The sequence below is a fragment of the Melanotaenia boesemani genome, chromosome 9, assembly GCF_017639745.1.
Source record: "Melanotaenia boesemani isolate fMelBoe1 chromosome 9, fMelBoe1.pri, whole genome shotgun sequence".
In the NCBI taxonomy this organism is placed as follows: domain Eukaryota; kingdom Metazoa; phylum Chordata; class Actinopteri; order Atheriniformes; family Melanotaeniidae; genus Melanotaenia; species Melanotaenia boesemani.
In genome coordinates this window covers 22037765-22059750 of record NC_055690.1, presented here as the reverse complement: position 1 = coordinate 22059750, position 21986 = coordinate 22037765, and the positions used below count along the sequence as shown (strand labels likewise).

Here is a 21986-nt window from a genome sequence, read left to right as displayed (position 1 = left end):
TTAGTCAGAAGGAACACTTTCAAAACATATAAATCCTAACAGACATTTTATTCTCAATGCACAGAAATGTTTCAGGACATGTTAAATTTAATATTTTTCACACAAAAAGTAGACATGTCAACTGAAAAAGCAATGAAAAAGATAAATCTTATAAATCACTTTGAAAATGTATTATAAAATACAGATACATTTCTTAAGAAGAAAATTGAGTGGAACAATGTTTTTATGTAAGTAAGTGAACCCCAGATAAGCGGGGTGAATGGGTAGAAGTGTGCCGTCTTGATTACGTCAACGCGCTTGGCGTAGAGAGATGACGTCGAGGACGTCCAGGAAGAGAGTTACTGAAAGTGGAGAAACGTTTCAACAACGTGAGTTGTGTTGACTTCACTTCACTGTTGCTGATTAAAATACTTCAGCGACACTTAAAAAATATAAACAGCCACGACATAAACCCGCTGTGAAGACAAGCAGGTACAAGATCCGGATAAGTATATACATATTATTTTAAGAAAAGAAATGAAAAGTTAGCTTCAGTGCAGTGGCCTTTTCCGTCAGTGTTTATTTTCTTAATGCGGAGATTTGTTTATCTCTATCTTACAGTAAATAAAACCAGGCTTTAATATGGATGTCAGTCGTACAGAATTTGTGTTACTGACTTTCAGCTGTTCGAAGTGATTGAGAAGATTAATCTGATTTTCGTATTTTTAGTGTCATTTTGGTCATAAACTACTTTAAAACAACTGTTCACTGTTCATTTGGTTATGTACTCTCATGCATGGGTTATATTTGCTCTTTGTCTCTTAGGGCTGTCACTATGGCTCTAAATAAGTCCATGCATTCTCGGAACCGGTACAAGGACAAACCTCCGGACTTTGCTTACCTGGCCTCCAAATATCCAGACTTCCAACAGCATGTGCACACCAGCCTCACAGGAAGACCCGTGTAAGTACCCAAAACCAGCTGACCCCACTTTTGTTTTATGATGCAGCAGACATGATATATTCATTTTCCGCTAATCTGCAGTTGCTGAGTTTTCTTATTTGATGCAAACTTTTAATTTAAGTAAGTAATTTAAATGTTTGAATAGGAAAACAGCGCAGATGGCCGTCTTTGAATTTGACATTAACTACACATACACTACAAGTTCCTGTCCACACAGTTCTGATTTTACTGTTAACATCAAGCCAGATGGAGAAAGCCCTTCTTTGCTTCACCTCGTGAATTTCTAAGGAAGCATCATATTCAAATTATGGAGACTGTGCTAATGAATGTGAACATTGTGCAGATGCCATTTTTGTGGTAACATTGTGAGGTGATTTCTTTGAATGACCTTATGCACAAAGTTGGTTCCACAAAAGTTTTTTAAACGTATCTTTAACTAAAGAGTTTACATTTACCCCATTCAGCAAAAGTGACACAGGCTTGCACTCAGACAATGTGATGCTCACATTAGACCATGTTTGTCATTTTCCATTTAATTTTTAATACCCTGGCTTCAGTGATTGCATTTTTTACATCAGTACTAGTGATAGTAATAATCTTTCAAAGTGAACAGATATCAGTCATAAAATCTGCCGTCTACCATAATTTATTTAGTAGTGATGGAGGTACACGTTATATGCTGCACAGATGTGGTTAAAGCCAAGCTATCAGATAACCAAGCTGAGGCAATGGAATTGATTGAGGATACAAATAACCTGGTAAATAATTCACCGTATGCAACAGTAAGATGAAGCTCAACCCTTTATACCTTATGGGAACCAAACTCAGCTAGCTTTCAGTAGTTTTTATTTAGAAGTCAAAATCTACATCTGGTTCTTTTAAGCTGGAATCATGTTTTAATATAGTCTTTCCCCACACTGGAATTTTATTTCTTGCATTTTATCTATTTTATTTTCGCATCTTTATTCTGTTTTTATTTCATTAATTGCATTTCTTTTAATCTTTTTTTTTTTTTTGCACTTGTATTGCTTTCTGCACCCTGCTGAAATGTTTTATGTAAAGCACTTTGAATTGTCTTGTACATGAAATGTGCTATACAAAAAAAATTGCCCTGCCTTGCCTGAGAAATGGTACGAAAAAAAAACTTTGGGGCAGGTGAATGTAGAGAGTACGAATATGTCTGGTGGAATTAGTGCTATTGACATCAAGCAGTGTGTGCTCATGAAGTCTTGTTGTCTTTATATATTCAGTCCCTTAAAGCACAAGTATTGATGAGTGTCCATTAATGTTGAACCAGTATATAAACTTATGACGTCACAGCTGGGAATTGGTTGGATTGAAATTAGACATGCTTTTGGGTCTGGTGATGGTTTTCTGAGGCCTTTAACAGACATCTTGATCTACATTATGTAAATCACACTAATAAGCTAGTATTATGGAAAGCTACAAAACATTTTTTTATTTTGTTGAACAAGGCATTATCTTGGTGTTTTATATGTATCTACTTTTGTTTTATTGATCTATCCACCAGAACGCAGCGACAGCAAACGTCATAATTGGCAGTTATTGTTGGACTCCTGTCATCCCTCTTTGTTTTTCTAGTCTGGAACAGGTAGTGTGTCTGCTCTGTGAGGAAACCACTTGTTATTCTAAGTGTTATGCAGATGAATTTCGACGTGGTGTCACCACAATGAGTCCCAACATCTGTGTGTGACTGCGAACATGTTATTGTGGGTCGGTCTTTTGTGGCTGTCAAGTGGCCAGTCAGTCATCCGACTGTGGACTGAGTGTGCATGTGTGGGCACACTGGAAAAGCTCACTCCATGTCCTGTAGTGACAGGTGTTAATTAACGTTTTGTAGCGTTTTTGTGTGTGTGTGTTTCTTGTCTGTGCTTCCCTCAGACAGACAGATGATGAACAAAGAGCTGGCAGTGTTTGGGTTTGACTGTCAGCATGAACACTAAATTTGGACAATTAGAGAGTGTGACAGTGTGTTTTTAGTTATGTGTGTGAATTTTTGTGACAATAGGAAAATATGAGCAGAAATGGAGCATTGGTCATGCTTGGGCTTCATTGTAGCTTTTGGTTTATGCTAGTTTCTTCCTACGTGAGACTGGTTGATTATCTGACTGTCCAGAGTCACATCAACAAATTTTCAAGCGTTTGTTCTACTTCATGACTGCAATGTCCTGTAAATATTTTTATCTTCTTTGCACCAACATTATCAACAAAGGAAACATTGTGCATGGCAAACATGGGCAAACAAGGGTTTATTCATCTTCGCTTGCAGCATGAGCATATGTTCAGGATTTGCATAACACGTTGTGTGTATGGTTACAGCTTTGGTTAGTTGTCTGCAGAAATGTGGTTCCTCTTCTCCATCAGCCTGATGTTCCATCAGTGGAAGGATTAGTGTGGTTTTGTATTTTTTAAGGAATTCATTTGCTGGCTTTTTAAGTATCTTAGCAGTAAGTTGAGGGATTGGAGTAATCTTGGGGAGACACTCACTCAGTCCTCAGAGGAGATATGTGTCCCCTCATTTCAGGACTGTCGGTGGAGAGGACTGATAGCGGTTCGGAGCAGAGTTAGCAGCAGAAACATGGTGGATTGAAAGGGAAATGAAGAAAAGATAAACCCCCAAAAAACAGTCTGGATGTTTCATTGTTGGGGGACTTGGATCAGGGAGATAGAGGGGTGGGATTAGGAGGAAGGAATGGTTATTAAAAATTCAGCAGCCTGGGTGACATTTAATTTAGAAATGTTCAGATTTATTAACAAGCACAGTCGTGGTAAAAGAGGAAAAACGAAGGTATAATTAAGATCCCTGGTGATATTATATCGACAAATGTAACCTACAGTGATATGAAGCATAGTCATTAATATTCAGATTTTTTTTCTTTAACTGTTTGATCGGAGATGAGAAGGAAAATCGCTGCTTCAGGTTGGGCAGCATATTCACAAATTTCACTCATTAAATTTCTCGCATTTCTGCACCCATGACTTTCTGTCAGGACAGAACCAAAGCTCTTCTCATTTATCTGGTTACAGCTAGTTATGAAATGTGATTGTTGTCAATGGGTAAATTTCACCCTCCAAAAAATATGTTTTTGGTTAAAAAAACAACAATTCATCAGCAGTGATGTCCATGTTTTGAGATATACCACTTCTGGACACGCCACCACACATGAAGTGGGAGCATCTATTTATTTTTGTGTGGAATTGATGAATCAGCATCAGATAACTTAAATCAAAGCATTTCAGAGTCTTTGACAGTAAGACTCCTCGGATAAGAAAAAGCTGTATTCACTTGTTTCACTTCCACATTTAGTTCACTTTTGTTTAATTTTTCTAAATTCCTGGATGATTACATTATCATGACTATTATCAACTCTGTACACACATAACAGGTGAGTCAGACACATGTTGTTGTTTTAACATCTAGGTAGGCATAGATGTTCTGTTTAAAGGTATTTATTAGTTAAATAAACAGTCACATTAGTTCTGGTGAAACATATCTGAATTTATCTAAATATATCTAAACCTTCTTTTAACTATTTGGATCCCCTATGGGGAGGACCACCTCAAACTTTAAAACATCAGTACTGGACGTTACACTTTGGTACCCCTGATAACGGCTAATTTGCTTTCCGTATTGCATCCTGTCTCTTCTCTGAGCTCCGGTCAGTAAAAGCCAGTCTGTGGTTGACTCTTGTTTTTTTTTTTAACTCAACAGCCATGGTCTACGTTCAACACGGCCAATGTGTCCTTTGATGGTGTCTGACGTGGTGCTGTAAAGCAAAATATGGCTGTCAAGTCATACTTATTTCTAGAACAAAAGTGTGAAGTGTGCAGACCTGAACGATTCATTGTTTTTTAATTGAAATTACAATTTAAGACATTGCAATTAGCATATCAATTAATTTACATGTTACATGCCGCCTGATCCAGGTTTTAAACCTGCAGCATACACAGTTTTACAAATCCACTCACTTTCTTTCTTGTGCAACAATAGGGTCCAAGAAAGGGTCCAAGTAGGGTTCAAGAAATGATTCTGGCCGTGATTCTATTATGAGCCTCAAATACGTTTATGTCAGATTTGTGTTATTTAATTCCCCACACTAGCTTATTATCATCTGCGCTCTCTCGGCTGGTTGGAGGAAGGGAGGAGGCAGCCGCAGCGCAGAGAGGACAGAGGAACTCTGGGTGTCATGTGTTGATAACGTGTTGGTGTTAATAAAACCTACAAAGCATATTGGATCCATTTTAAGCCGTAATACGACTCAAAAATTCTAACAGTGATGTTAGATTCAGCTTGTTGATGGACATGAAGTTCTCAGCATAAGTGAAGCAGATGAAGCTTCATATTGTCTGATATGTGTTCTCTGCTGGTTGGAGTGTGCACACCTGTGCTTGTGGCACTGGGCCGAAACTGCTGCGTGAACAGAAATCACGTAGAGACTGATGAGGAGCTGTGGTGTAAATCAGATAAATAACATCAGACTGTTTAGTTGTTACTACAAGGACACAATATAAACTTGTTCTAGAGAAAACGTCAGTGTTTTGGCCACAGGTTGCATCATATATTTGGTAAGTGAAGTGAAGCCACTCATTTTGATCCCATACTGTATGATAATCCTCCATCTCATATAGAAAATATATTTCTGTATTAACACTGAACAGGAGCTGGAATTTAAAAATAAAATTGCAATCCCAATATTTGTCAGAAAAATCCCAATTAGATTTTTCCCATATTAGCGTAGTGTGTAGTTTCTCAATCTTGGGATGCTGCAGGGAAATGACAGCTCCACAAATGTAAATAGTGAATTATAGTGTTCCATCAAATAAGTCAGAAGCACAGAATTTTAAGGTTGAAAGCTTATATAGTATTCCTTTAAAAAATAAATGGGTGAAATGATTGAAACAGTCTACAAATAAGACCAAAATGAGTGTCCAGTACAGGGTGGCAGGACTCTCCCGAGGAGGTGGGGTGAGAAGCTGGGTCATCCAGGAGGGGTTCAGAGTAGAGCAGCTGCGGGGCATCTGGTCAGGATGCCTCCTGGACGTTTTCCTGGTCCTGGGCACGTCCCACTGGGAGGATGCTCTGTGGAAGACCCTGGACAGACTGGAGGGACTATGTCTCTTGGCAGGCCTGGAAAGGCCTGGGACCCTCCCTTTCTTCTGTTTGGTGTTTCTTTGGAATTACAAAATGACTTCAGGCATGACTTTCCACATTCAAAAATGTGGAAACCAAAAAACTGACATAAGAAAAGGTGCTGCTAGTCAGCACAAAATGTTTCTTAGCAGTGTGAGTGTGTTAGATGCACCTTGAAGGTCACCTTTCTGTGGGCAGAGTGTTACTGTGTGTTTTCATGCTGATCATGTAAGCCAGTTGTCTGTATCAGCAGTAAACACACCAACCCCATACCCCCTTCCAGTTTACTGAAGTCATCACTTCCTCCTCCATCTGAAACAACTTTTCTTTCAGCCTCTCAGCACTTGATCCTCTTTCTTCACAGAATCAACTGATACTGCAGCTCCGTCTCACCTGGTCCAGTTCTACCTGAACACAAGCTGATTTGTTGCACTACTTCACATCTCACCTCGCCACGCATTTCCTTATCGCACTTGTCCCATACTGCATCCCGTTGGCCACAATATTTGGTGTAAGCACGCAGCGGTGAACCTACGTGGCAGCAGAGGCGTAAGTCGCGGGCGCGCTCACGCTTCTTCTGCCATCAGCCATTGCTCCAGCGTGGCTGAATTTACGTACTCCCCTCAGCTGTTCAGTAGGTGGGGTTGCCATGGTGATGTGGCATTCGCAGTGCTGCTGATGGGAGCCATCGGTCTGCACACACATAAAGGGCTAAAAATAGAGTGCTGGCCTGAGCAGCCTCCCTCTCTGAATATTGATTTTTATCTAATGATGCCTCTGAGGAAAAATGAAAGAGGGCAGAATATCTAAGAGCTGGACAGATGAGAGAAGTCTGCTTTCATTTTCAGAGCGTGTGAGCAATATGCTGATTTATTGCTTCTCCCTTATTAGCCCGATTCCTCCCCAGATTTTAAAAGTGCAAATTTCTTCACTTGTTCGCTTTCTACTATCGTGTTGCAGATCCTCAGAGGAGCCAGATGTTGGTTTTTCTGTTAAGAGGTCAACAGCTGTTGAAACTGGACCATTAACTCTATATATGTTCATAAGGGGAAGAGATGCAGGATAAGATTGATGCTGGACTGTAGAGATAAATGGCCACTTATTTGAGCTCATTCGTCTTTATCAATCCTGAATGAAAGTACAGTTTTGTTTTGTTTTTTTACAGTGAGGAAAGTTTTTGGCTCGTTTTGTTGCCAGTCTTGTTTGAAATGGAATTTAATAAACTGAGTTAACCTGCTTTGTGAAACGTAATTTTTAAGGCATTTTATAAGAGGATATTCTGTAATTTACTTACATGTTGCCAAAACACATGGCATTTGGTGCTGATGGGAGTTTGTGTGATACAGTGACAAAGTCCTTCAGTCAGTTTGTAGTCAGGGAAACCAGCATCAACCTTTGTAGCTACTTTTAACTTTTCATTGATTTAATCTGCAGTAAAAAGTGAAACGTTACTCTTTTATGTGTTATCATGATGAGATGAACACTGCCACAGAAAAATGTTTCACTAGTTTATGTGCAACTGGTTAGCTATAAGTTGGATAGTAAAAACAAAATCAAATATTAATTGCTTTTGATCTCATTTTCTATCTCCATCTGTACCAGCTGTAAATGTTTTTCTTAAGCTGGAATATATTCACACCAGCATCATGTGGCACCAGACGCTCCCATCACTAGGATGTGTCTAATTGCTTCTGCCAAGGTGCAAAACCACACAGCGAAGCCTTAATTACACCTATCTCACCCACTCATTCTGCATGACAGCTGAAATCATTAAACACGTGGAGGAGACCAAATGAGTGGGACTGGGATTTGGGAATAAAGAGCAGGAGGTCTGAGTTGTGTTGAATATGTGAATTTCTTTGTTATCAGCTAGGGAATATGAATTGATGGGGCTGCTTATCTCCCAGCTGTTCCTCATGTGTGCGTTTGTATGTAATGAGAAGTATTGGAGCTTAGAGCAGAGAGCTCCAGCAGGTTAATGAAATGCTGTATTAAGAGCAGTTTGGTAAACTGCTGTCAGGTGGCTGCTGTAGTAAAACTAGCAGGTAAGTAGGACACTGCAGTGAAATTATTCTTAAGGAGGTTCAGGTTTCACAGCACCTTGGTTTATAATAATGTGCATTACCTTTGGAAAGAATGTACAAAAATACAAGAAAATAGCAGATAAGGTTTAGTTTGGACCGGGTATAGTTGTATTTCAGTTTGGATTTTTTTTATCTTTGTCATCTGTGCATCTTATGCTCATTTTGTTTTACTCATTTGGCTTAATGTGTTTTTCCACTAGTGTGAACTTTAAAGAGCCAGAGGCAGTGCGAGCTCTAACCTGCACCCTGTTAAAAGAGGACTTCGGTTTGACCATTGAGATCCCTCTGGAGCGCCTCATACCCACTGTCCCGCTGCGCCTCAACTACATCCACTGGGTGGAGGACCTCATCGATGGCCAGAAGCAACTGCGCAGAGGCATAGACATCGGTATGACCATCACTGTTTGTGGCACAGCCGGCACTGCTTCATGTCAACCTTGCAGTGTTGCAGTGGTGTCTTTTTTGAATTATTTTCCATTGACTTATTTTTTTTCCAATGTAGTTCTAAAAGATACTTTTAAGACTTCCTCAGTCGTGGTTCCAAGTTAGGTTAGGCACTGCAGACCACTGACTTTTCAGATGGAAGACTCACCTGTGTAAAACAAGTATATCTGCATCAGTGCCAGTGCCTAATTTATGCACACACTGGCTCACTTCCATGTTTTCTAAAAACAGAATTTGGATATTTGTTGTATGGATAACATAACTGATATCTCATTCTGAAGATGTAACCACGGGCATAATTTATAAATTATAAATTCAAGCCATGCTAAGATGGATTTACACACTTGCTTTTGTATCGTTAAATGGCATTAAGCTCTGTGACGCTCTAACTCAAGATTTACTCACTCACTTTCACAGTGTATTGCCCACTCAACACACTGAGGATAGATGTTTGCTGACCCTTCTGTTCCACCTCACATTCACACTGTGCAGCTGACCAGCAGCTGATTCTGCTCATGTTGACGGGGTTCTCCCTGCAGTAGAAAATAAAGTAAAATTGAGCTGTGCAATAAAAGGCAAAAACCGTGCAACACCTATCACAAACATTAAAGTTAAAAAGATTAAAGTTTACTTTAAAATTTAGCCAACAAGATTTGTTTAATTCTGACATGAAATCATTTTAAAAATGAACATCGCTCTCCTACAACATACCTGACTTGCAGTAAAAGTAAAAACTGTCTGCTCCCAGAGGAGCTGGATGATTCCCAGTGTCCCCATTACCTGCAGCCACTTACATTCACCACTTGTGTCCATTCTGTTGGTCAGCAAAACGGAACATGCTTTACATGCTTTTTTTGATGTGCTATCAGGCAGGTGTGTGTCCTCTGTTGCATTCAGGAAGTGTTTTGAAGCAGACTGAAGCTGTCTGCTGGCTGATTGATCACCACTAACTGTCAGTGCCTAACAGATCTCTTTGTGAACCTGGACTGAGTTATGCAGCCTTTTAGATTTACCTGATTTAATAATCACTGTTGGACCTGACATTTATTGGCTTCTAAGTGCAAGATAATTATTTGGAAACACACCACTCCACATTTTTGGACATCTTTTTCTTCTTACCCTAATTTACTTTAAACAGCACAGCAGCACATTTCCATATTGTTTAGTGACAGCCACAATCAATCCTCATCATGATACATTCGTCACTGTCAAGTGGGGATCTGCATTGGTTTCCTGTGTCCTCAGGCACCGGGGCGTCTTGTATCTACCCCTTGTTGGGGGCTACAATGAATGGCTGGTACTTCCTTGCTACAGAGGTGGATGATATCTGCTTTGACTATGCAAAAAAGAACGTGGAGCAGAACAACCTGTCTGACCTGGTTAAAGGTGAGTGTGGTCCAATCATAGTGACATGTACCTTGAGCCAACACACAAACAAATCTAAACACTAGTCGTCTTTTTTTCATTATCTGACTGAATTAGTTTTAAGAAGCAACAGTTATTGGCTCAGTTTTATGGCTAAAATGTAAAATATCAGTGGATTCACACAAATGGATTCGGAGCTGTCAGAACTAGATTGGATTTCTAAAATATGAACATACACAAAACGTAGAGAGTCTACTGTCAGAACTGTCAAATGTCTTCTAACATTAATAAGACTAGAAGCAAATGTCCCAGACCTTTATCAACTTAACAGTGTCTTTTTCCCCACTACTTTGTTTTTAATTTTCTATTTTCAGGGGGAGATTTGAGCAGTTCACATTCTGTAACAGTACCTAATAAAATAAAATCAGCTATCATTGATAGCTGTCTAAACTGAATTGAGATAATTTTTCAAATAAAAGGTTGAAACTTTGTCTCCTGTGATAGTAAAGTGCATACCTCTGGTGTTTGGATTCTTACTCAGGACCAAAAAGAGCCTTCTGATGTCAGCATCCTTTTTAGTGTTTGAAATTTGCTGAAGCATCTCACTAATACTACCTTACCATAAGTCTTCAAATATTAATTAGATTCTGTATGTCTGGTTCTCAGGTCATGGTTGGTATATAACTTGCATGTGTTTGCCTCTCTGAGCAGCACATGTTAAAACCTTTGACATCTGTTCAAACTCTGGGAATTGACAACATACCAGAAGGTGTTAGCCTTGGTGTTGCACACAGAGTTTTTGCACCTGGGTTTTCCTTCTGCTCCATGACAGAGGATATCAACCCAGGCTCTCTAACACTGCCAGCTGTGAGAGAGACAATCTTCAGCACAGAATGTCCTGCTGTGACGTGTATCTGTGGAAAAAGTCTGGACTAAACTGTCTGCATTTGTCTGAGAATCTCTGGTGTATGAGAACAACTATAGACATATTTAGAAGCCCTCTTTTGGAGGGAAAGTTATGAATTTCACAATGTTTCCCTACAGAGGGGCCATAAGTTCAAATCAACCTGTTTACAAGTCCTCACCTCATTTCAGTGTTTTTTTTTTAACCTTCCTCAGTGGTGAAAGTCCCTCAGAAGACTTTGCTGATGGATGCCTTGAAAGAAGAGACTGAAATAGTTTACGACTTTTGCATGTGCAACCCTCCATTTTTTGCCAACCAGTTAGAAGCAAAGGTAAACATTTGTCTTAAACATTTAAGGTGTTTTGCTGGAGTCCTGTTTGTATGTTTTAATTTTAAAGCTCAGTTCTTTAAACCTAAAGGATTTGCCTCCCAGAGAGTAAGTAGAATGAAACTGAGAGGCCTCTAACAAGATTTTATCCTGATCTCTGTTTGTCTTGTTGCTCTCTCCAGGGGGTAAACTCCAGGAACTCACGGCGACCTCCTCCCAGTTCAGTGAACACAGGTGGGGTGACGGAGATCATGGCAGAGGGTGGTGAACTGGAGTTTGTCAAGAGGATCATTCAGGATAGCCTGCAGCTCAAGAAACGTCTTCGGTAAGGAAAAAGTGTGACTTTTTAATTATGGGTTATTTGAAGGTGTATTATAAGCCTATTAAAAAAAACAAAAAACATCAAAACACTCTGATCACACACTTATTAAATTAGCTAATGGTGACAGTGCCGCAGTTTTGATGGTTGTGGAGAGGCCTGGAGAGAGCTTTAAATAGCCACTGAGAGCTCCAGTGAAGGAGAGGTATCAAGAGGGGAAATGGGCAGATAGTTTGCTGCTCAGTGATGGAGCCGTCACCTACATTTGCTGTAATGGTTTTGGCACACGCCCACCCTGTGCTGCATCCGGGAGCCCACAGGGAGCAGCTGTGTATGGGTGGGTGGGTGGAGGTCTCTCCAGCTGCCATCATTTTACCCTCCCCCGTTAGCAGGGCTGTCACCAGGGCAGCCGAGTGTGACCTGGGTAGAGTGGAGCTAGTAAAACTGATTAGATATGCCACACCTGCTTGGCCTCCTACAGGGAGTGTGTGTGTGTTTGTGTGTGTGTGTGTGTGTGTGTGCGTGTGTGTGTGTGTGTGTGTGTGTGTGTGTGTGTGTGTGTGTGTGTGTGTGTGTGTTGCAGCGAGTGTTTTCACATTGCTTCGGTGGAGAGAAAAGTGTCCTAAGAGGACCAATGTTAACACCTGCCTGCTTTCATATTAGACTCATATAGTGAGGAAAGATGGTCAGAGGGAACATAGACTTATTTAACAGATTTGAAGCTCCAGACCAAACCAACCGGAGCCAGCTGTCACCTCCCAGAGGCATGCTGGGAGCCCAGAGCATCCAGGTGTCCATGGAAACGCTGCCATCCCTTATGATTGGCCCATTGAGACACCCCATCACCCTGCCCTGCTCCTAATTCCCCCCTTTCCACAATGGAGTAATTACTGTCAGACAGCAGTGAGTATTATATGCAGCCAAATACTCAAAACTGCAGTTAGAGTTTATCTAATATGCCTAATTCATCATCCTGTTTATCAAAACGACCTTCTCTGGCGCTAAAGTCATAATAACGTGTTAAGAGGGAAGACTGATTATGGCCGCTGATGCAGCTGCACATGAGAGCTGCTGGTGGAGGTTAGTGTGGTACTCAGGAATCTCATCTGTGTGTTGCTCCCCACTGTGGTGAAAAGTGGGGAACATCTGTGAATATTAGAGCCGATCAATATTTCATTGTGTCAGCAGTGGTTTGACATGTTGCTCTCCCAGCTCCTTTACCTTCTAGGCATCATCACACTTCCCCAACTTGAGAGTCAATGAAAAGTAAAACAGTTTATATGATGTCATTTTATTAAAACAGGTGTTTAGAGGTTTGTTACTCTGGGAGGAAAAAAATGTTGGCTTTAAGGTAGACTATGATCAGATCTTCTTTAACTGGAAAAGAACTTTACAATATATTTATTTGCATCTTTATCAAAAACCAGTTATTATGCTGAAAAAATAGCAGTAATCTGTATATTTTTTTCTTATGAGTTAATAACTTAAAGTAGTAATATGTGAGACCGGATATGTGATATTAATTATGAGTTGATGCTGAAGGTATGTTTCTGACAATGATTTATTAGCAAATTACACCTAAGGTGTTTTTCTGTGTCACCCACTTTTTTCTTTTAATTTGCTAAAAATATTCAGATGGTGTAAATGGCAACATAATTCAGTAGCTTTCAAATCATTTAAACCTCATATTTAGACAATTTTACTCTTGTACTGAATGTGCTGGGACAGGTTTCATTTTGCTATGTTGCATCACCTTTTTTTTTTCCTTTCCCCTTTTGATGCAGGTTTTTAACTGCTCAGCAGTTCAAGGCCTCTGCTGCTGCATTTTAATTGGTAATTGGCAGGTAAAGACAAGCCAGTTTGGTGCAGAGCCATGCTTTTACAACACAAGCAGTGTTGTTTAACATTGCTGGAATGAAGGAGGCTTTCCCTGAAAAGACATTATCTGGCATGGAATGCTGCTCCAGAAGCTTTATATAATGTTAAACATTAATGATTTCTTCTCAGATGTGCAAGTTACCTTTGCCACAGGCAGTAATGCTCTTCATACATCACAGATGCTGGCTTTTGAACTGTGAAGTGATAACAAGCTGTACGGTGTCTTTGCTTTCTAGCCTAGAGGACACACCACAACCAGCCATCTTGCCAGACTGGCACTCCCTAATGTGTTCGTCTTTCCTCTCCATCTGCCCCAGCTGGACTTTACTACTCATTGATCAGACCAACCTCATATCTTTATTGCACAGCAGGGATTATTGATTAGGCCTCCACCATGGGATGACTTCAAAACAGCTTTTCCAGCCCTGCAGGACTGTGCACACACGGATGTTTTTCTTTCTCTTTTATTTTCTGTTTGCCTTTGTGTTATTCCCTAAAGCCCACCTCTGCTTGTTTGATCTCTTCTTTGTAGTTCAGGTCTGGGCTGTGAGCCTCTAACCCAGTCACTCATGAATACACACACACAGTTGGTTGATATGGATTCTTCTTTCTGCAGGTGGTACAGTTGCATGTTGGGGAAGAAATGTAGCCTGGCACCTTTGAAAGAGGAGCTGAAGAAGCAAGGGGTAAGCATCTACTGAGACCCAGAACAAAGTGAAACCTGTAAATTCATTCACAAGCTCACTTCTTATCAGAGTTTGTTCTTGTAGGAACACAGCCCAGAGCAGGCAATGATAACAGCTTATTAAAATAATCTTTACACTCATGTCACTCCTCTCTGCACTAATGATAGGGTGTTTATTTGAACTGCAGAAGAAGTAGATCAGCCTTTTCTAATAAGCCAGTGTCACAAATGAGCCATGAATGAGCCACTTTCTGTCAGCAGTGCATGACTGACTCACATGGCACTCTGTAGCTAACATGCATTAGCATCATTAGCTGAACTAATAACCCAGCACATGACTCCTGACTGCTTCAGGACTCTGGTCCTGCGCCAGTCTCTTTTCTTGCATGTTACCCCGGTCTGCACCTGCCAGCCCTTGAACCTCTGGAAGAGGTTTGAGGCTGCCATCTCTGCTCATCGTAGTAAGTGCAGTCTTGGCTTATATCCAGGTTGGAAGCTGCTGCCTCATTTTAAAGTGTGTGTAAAAAGAAATCTGCTCTGCTTAATATACTAATGCCTGTATCATCCATTATGCTATTTTCTCCTCAGTATGTCCTGTTTTCTTTGTGTGATGAAAATACATAATGGACTTGGAGATTTTTTTTATTGGTCTTGTTTAAACATTCATGTTTTTAGATCAGAAAATGGTGAAAAGAGACACCAGACAGCTCTGAACTGGAATTATGACAGCGTTGCCAGCATAAGTGGGAACATTTCTTTGCAAATAAGTTGCCAACCTATTTAAATTTGGAAGCCTTAGTTTAACACTGGGAGGTGGTTATGTCCAAAGGAGAACAGTAATTATGGGCGGATGGAGTCAAGTCCAGTAGCAGTCAACTATTCCTGATACAGCATACTTCACTAACCCTAAACTTCCACTGTGTAAACTGGATCACTATGAACCAGTCAGTCAGCTGGTGGAAATACATGTTTACATTTCATCAGCTCCAATTTATGAAGTATTAAACATTGAGTTGATCACACATGCAGCTTTATATATGTTTTCAATGTGTAACTGAGCACATTGAGCATTTGTTCCTGATCATCTTCTTCTTTCTATTTCTTGTTTGCTCAGGTGCCTAAAGTGACCCACACTGAGTTCTACCAGGGACGGACTATGCGGTGGGCGCTGGCCTGGAGTTTCTATGACGATGTGACTGTTCCAGTAAGTTCCTGCTAATGTGTAGTCTAGATTATTTTGTGTCAATAGAGGTTGGTAACAAAATTAGTTGACAGAATTTGAAACTTTGTGTAGTGCCGACTGCCTTCAGATTCACGCATTCACAGACCACCTCCTCAATAATGCACCACCTCTGCCCCTCTCCTCACTGGATCCTCTCTCCCTCCTGCTTTGGTCCATTATGTGCACTTACTCCTTCCTCATGGGAGATGTTTATGGGATTTATAGCATGCTGTAGCCAGGCAACAGTTGCCAGGGCAAGACTGCGCTCACACCACGTCACTGACTTGTCTGTACAGGGAGAGTCGTAAATTAACAAAAATAACAAGTGGCGTAGAGCGAGGACAAGAATGGAAGCTGCTGTGATGTTGGACCAAATCAAACAAATGGCGGCAGGTGGAGGAGATGATGGCTGTTTGTTTGGAGTTCTCTCTGTTTTGGCTTTTCTGCACAAAAGCAGTTGAGCAGAATGATTGGCCTACATTTCTTCGTCTTGCCCTCTCACTCCTCCTCCATGCTCCCACAGACCCACAGTTATTCACGCTCAGAAGCTGCTCGCCATCATTACCAGGCAGACCCTTAAGCACGTGTGTTTACTGTGTGATTGTGTGTGTGGTTATATGACAGACGTTTCTGCATGTATGATTCTTTGCACGGTCTGCAGCCCAATTCTGCTACTATACATGTCTCTATGATTGTCTATATGCTTGGCAGGCTCATTAATGTTCTATATAGATCATAACATATGTGACAGGCATGCAGCTGTGACCCACTTAACCACTTCCTGACCTTTGCAGCCAGCTAACTAGCATTACTACCAATACAAAAGAGATGGTTTAAACATGAAAAATCACAAATCTCATCCAAGAGGAAATTGTTTTAAATGGATCAGTTTTAATGATAATTTTACTCTGATTTACCTGTTTAAAATATGCAATAACTCTTTAGACTAATTTTTTTTTGTCAATCTTAAAGGAAAAAATCACTATTTCCATCAAGGATCTGTCTTTTCTCTTCTCAGTGGGCTGGAGAGGCACATGAATGTCTTTTTATGTCTGTGTATGACTGCATTGTTTCAGAAAGCTTTCTGTGCACCCTGTCAGTACTGGTTGTTGGATGGTTGAACATGTACTTAAATTCTACACCCCTTCATATCTTTTTCAAAATGAACCCAGCTGTTTTCATGTCTTTAGCTCTCTGAAACACTAACAAATTTGTGATGTTAACACCCTCTCATGCTGTGGTTGGTTAGTTGTACAAAGGTAGACATTCAATGAAATAACTTAATTATTACCTTCAGTGTCAACTGCAGAAAAATAGTTGTTTCCTTCATTTTATAGTATAAACATACTTTTGCCTTCTTGAGTGATAAACATTTGTAAGATGTAAGAAAAAAAAAGATGCAGGAATATTGCATTTGAAAAATAATTGTAGTAGGTAGGCACAGACAAAAGAGGTGGCTACACAAAGCACAGGCAGACAGAATAAAAATACATGTTTGCAGAAAAGACTGCAGGGCTTATTGCCACCCTGAGGCTCACTGCTCCTTATACAGGTCTCTGGCAGGAGAAGGGATCAGGAAGGTTCAGAGTCCATGCAGCAGTTTGGAACTGAAAGAAAATGGGGGTTGAGAGGAGAAGGCTTATCAGAATATGATTTCTAGTGTGGAGGTGAAATCTTCAGTGATTTGTTTTTTCCATTTTGTGTGCATGTTTATTTGTAAGGACTGTATGAGGTGTTAATGAACCCAGGAAGTAAACTTTTGATTATACCAGCAAGGGCTAGCTGTTGTTGGACCTAGGCTTTTACTGTGTCTGGGTTTTAAAATTGGGTCAGATTTTGATGCAAGGTTGTTTTCTATGCACAGTGTGTCTGTGAGGTGAGAGTAAGAGGGATTAATAATAGAGTGAGAGAGCAGCAGAGTCCAAAGAGGATGTCATTCACTGGAGATGAGTGCATGTACACATGTTTTTTTCATGCTTTGTGTTAAAGTGTGTGTGTATTAGTAGAAAGTACTATGTCAAGGAGTTTCAGTACAGGTTTGGATTGATGGATTTTATTGATTTTCCTTGTTCAATGAAATGCAAGGCATGCAGAGCATCAAGGGAAGGGGGAAGAGACTTCTGGGACAAACAATAAGAAGGAAAAAAAAACAAACTCGTAACAAGCAACCAGACAAGGCCACATCCATTGTCAGCCCATTAATTAGAAGTGTCAATCTCTCTCTCTCTCTCTCTCTCTCTCTCTCTCTCTATATATATATATATATATATATATATATATATATATATATATATATATATATATATATATATATATATATATATATATATATATATATATATATATATAGAGAGAGAGAGAGAGAGAGAGAGAGAGAGAGAGAGAGAGAGAGAGAGGTTTTGATTAAATTTTCAGGAAATCTCAGAAGTGAAATTAGGAACAAGTGATTGAATTTTGGGGGTGATCTGCATCACCGCCTGGATCCAGAAATCTTCAGAAAAGACCTCAAAAATAATGCCCACAATCAGTGGCAGGAAAAAATTAAAATTACACTGGCTTGGCAGGGGTCTTCGCTCTCTGAATACTTCTAGTATTGAATTTAATCTCAAAGAAAAAAAAATATATTGAAATATTGAAAATAAAGTTTTTCCAGCATGTTTAGCTAAACCAGTAACTGGAACCTGACTCCAGATCAGTGCAGCAGTGTGAAGGTCACAGTCTGCTCCTCCACTCTGCTGTTTGTAGGTCAGTCGGCCATGCTGTCTGCTCCCTTGCTGCTGCAGACCCCTGCTGCCTCCCCAATTACAGCCTGACTGCAGTGACTCATGAGTACAGCATTCACATAAGCTGCTGCTGTGGATGTGTCGTGGACAATCACTGCCGAGCGTTTGCATTCAAATGTGGTTAAATATTGACCTCCACCGCCATTACAGACTGACGTTACAGCAGATTAGAAAGAAGCCGTTTGCTTTACTGCATCTTCAGGTGGCGTTTGTGTTGTTAGAGCACTCTCTTGTGGTGGACAACAAGCATCCGTCCTCGTTACACTAGTCCTGGATACAGACATGCTGTGATGTGGATTTTAAGAATCACTTACTGATGCCAGGGATTTGTTAGCAAATGTTCATATTTGCATGAAAACTTTGTGATTGTGAGAACAGAGAAGATTAAAACAATTTGCAGGGGGTTTTAGTATATTTAACTGGCCCTCATTCAGTCCATAGCAAGACAGTGAGGCTTATAAGGACAAACGTTTTCTCAGATGTGATGAACAAAGTTATTTACTGTTGATTCTGTTTTTAAACATCTTTAAAATTATCTTTTGTCAGAGATTTTTTTTTAAATTGGATAAAAAGGTGTGACCCTGCGTGTACTGAGTACATGGTGCCCCCTGCTGGCAGCTTTGATTTCACCTTCAGACTCATGTGACCAAAAAGGTGTAATACGAAGCAAGTTTGCCAGAACCACGCCTTCTTTAGGTTGGTGGGCTCAATTAAACCTTCAAACCACAACAGTGCTTGTTAACTTTCCTTTTTCTTTCAAGTTTTCTTGTCTCTCTGAATGTTCCAGTAAATAAGGGATTTTGTTCATTGTTTGGTTAACACACTGTCAGCAGCTGCTGTTTTATTTCTACTCAGATATTTGTAGATATTACATTTTAAATCTAAAACATTTAAAAATAATATTTATTTTGATCCAAAACTACCTATTTTTGTGGATAACTTTCAGTTTTGAGTACTGAGTTATTACATTAGATTACAAAAAGCATTATGACACTTTGGGCTTAACATGTTCACAGCTGACATAAAACATTTGATTTAAACAAGAAAAAGCAAATCAAACCGTATTTTAAGTGGAGTAAATGCACAAAGTAAAAACATATGATTGGTTAGGAGCAAAGAGCCATCTGCTGCTCAGTACTATCAAATCCAAAAAGTTAAATATGTTTACACTGGCTGGTAGAAAATCCCACATTTCGGGAGATTATAATAAATATTCCTGAGATTATCCTGAACCTCTTATAAATCATCTTATTGACAACAAAGCACCAGAAATGTACAGCCCAGAGAGCAGCACTTACACTGACATCTGTTAGGGAAACCAAGTCAAAGGTTTATACATTGCAATTGTTCTTCTTGTCCAGAATAATGTCCAATGCAGATTTTTTGCACAACTTTCTCTACCTCTGCTTTGTCTCAGTCTCCTCCCAGTAAGAAGCGTAAACTGGAAAAGTCCCAGAAACCGCTGTCGTTCACTCTACCAGAGGCGGGACTGATAGAGCTCCAGGCCAAGGCCTCGGTTGCAGGCTGCACTTCTTGCAGCCCCGTGGACAGCGTCACCGCCCTGCTGGAGAAGACCCTCACTGAGCTGCGGGTGAGCCTTCTGGCTGCATTAGCGCCACTAAAGAGCCGTTGGGTTGTCTGTATGTCTGTAAGCAACATAACTTAAAGTTATGGATGGATTTTGATTAAAGTTTCAGGAAATCTCAGAAATGGAATAAGAAATGAGTGATTAGATATGGAGGATGGTGCAGCTCAGCGCCTGCATCCATAAATTTTTCAAAGCATCTTTTTTCTATTGGGAGATAGGGATCATATTGACATTAGAGCTTCTAACTCATAATTAGTGCCCACAATCTTTGGCAAGAAAAAATTAAAATAACAATGGCTTGGTGGAGGCATGTGCTCTCTGAGTGCTTCTAGTTTTATTCATGGCATCAAACTGATGGTTTTGGATTTATTGTCAGCAATAAATGCAAAACCTTTGTGTGTGGAAAAATGCTAAGTTTTCCTTTGTGCATCATTAGGTGTGAGAGCACAAAGTTTATATTAACACCTACTTGGATCTTGGATTGATGATTTATTTAGCTAGAATACCTAAAGTAAATCCTCAATACAACTGGTTTTGCAGCTTTCTTGGTACACTGTTATTGGTTTGAATGCCAGCTCATGTTTGTGCTGAATTTGTGGGTTAGTTTGGTGCGTTTACAGTTCTGGTGTTAAGGTCTTGTGTTGTTCCACAGGTGTTACATAAACGGGTCCCTTGCGGAAAGCGTGAGCAGAGCCTCTTTCTGACCGCTGTTGAGAACACGTGGATTCACGGACGGCAGAAGAGACGAGAACAGAAACGTCAGTTGAGAGAGCTTCCTAGGGCACCTCACTGCGCTGGAACCAGTTCTCAACCCAGTGTGGTCACACCTGCTACCGGCACTCCCTCCCAAAATCATCCCGCCTCCACATCAAACAGCAACAGTCAGGATGATGATGAGAGCAAAACTACGTCTTCACACGAATCAAGAAAAGAGGAAAAGAATGAACCTGGGGAACAAGAAGAAGTTTCAGAAAATGTAAAAAGTGAGGATGTGGACATGGAATCCTCCACGTGTGCAGAAACAGGTCAGGAAACGGACCTGAAGGAAACGTCTGCTGCAGCTGGTGAAACACCCCCCACACGCCCTCAGAGCCCCAGTGTGGTTGAAAACTTCCTGTTCAAGTGTCTGCTGAATGTGATGCTGGAGGAACGTGATGTAGTGATTGAGATGCACTGGGTCGAGGGTCAGAACAAAGACCTGATGAACCAGCTGCGTACTTACCTGAGGAACACTCTTTTAAAATCTGTTTCAAAGGCTTAATGTTCAGAGGGAAAGGACCTGTTTTCAAATGGTTTATTTAGACATTATTCAGTGAAGTATTAATTTTAGGGATGTTTTTTAGTTTTTCATAAACTATTAAACTACTGGAGAATTATTATACCAGTAGAATTCCATAATCTGATCATCTTTATTTAGCTTTTTAAGATATTATACAGATTATCCTAATACTTTGTTCTCAAAGTTGTCAAAATATTTGGAATAAATGAAACTTTTTATAAAAATGTTTGCATTTTTGGGTTGCATTTTGAAGTACCCTATGATGATGCAGTATCTCTGAATGGCCACAAGAGAGTGTGAGTGCTTTCTATCAAAATTTCTTGTATTGTTAATTAAGAGCAACAATTGAGCAACTACTAGTACATAATAAATTTACAGACTTCGTATACTTTAGGGAAGTTCCCTTCCTGTGCTTGGAGAACTTTTAGTATTTTTGTACACTGTTTAGTTGGCCATTTCTGACATACTTCCTGGGCAGAGTCGAGTGAATGACCGGAAAAGACCTCCATTTCAGCGCTGTTCATGTGCTTACAGCTACTGTTGTCATAAGCAAAAATTACAGTTCCTGCTTGTACAGCATGTTCCTCTGTCATGTCTGGACTTTGACTTTGTTTGCGAGAGAGAGGGGGGGAAGATTTTCATTATGAACTGAAAGCTGACAGGACGCACAAACATGTGGATCGCAGGCAAACATGAAGACTACCTTATGCCTGAGTAGAAGCTTTAGAATAAGAATTGTGTTATGGACAAAAGTATCATTTAATTTGGTTTAGGCGAGGTCAATGACAGTATTGTGTTAATGACGTCCAAAAGGGGAAATAAGACACGTATGTGTGAGACTGAGTCATGTGAGAGCTTGTCAAAGTAGATAAAAAAAATATCCTGCGTGGAGCAGAATTCTTAATGTCTCCTATCCCATTACACCTGTATAAACTAATATATAATGACACAAATAAGCCACATTTTATGCACTGGTTGCTAGCTTCTGTATTTGCAGTCGGGCGGCGGTTTGC

General features: G+C 40.1%; 1 protein-coding gene across 1 annotated transcript; it reads left to right on the top strand.

Annotated features, from left to right (window-relative positions):
- Positions 1-334: 334 nt before the first annotated feature.
- Positions 335-21261, top strand: mettl16 (methyltransferase 16, N6-methyladenosin). The gene is made up of 10 exons (XM_041995160.1): positions 335-471; positions 805-942; positions 8379-8566; positions 9868-10008; positions 11107-11222; positions 11402-11544; positions 14033-14102; positions 15216-15305; positions 19524-19697; positions 20347-21261. Exons 2-10 carry the CDS (start codon positions 815-817, stop codon positions 20953-20955), a joined length of 1659 nt encoding a protein of 552 aa, XP_041851094.1. The 5' UTR covers positions 335-471; positions 805-814; the 3' UTR covers positions 20956-21261.
- Positions 21262-21986: the final 725 nt, after the last annotated feature.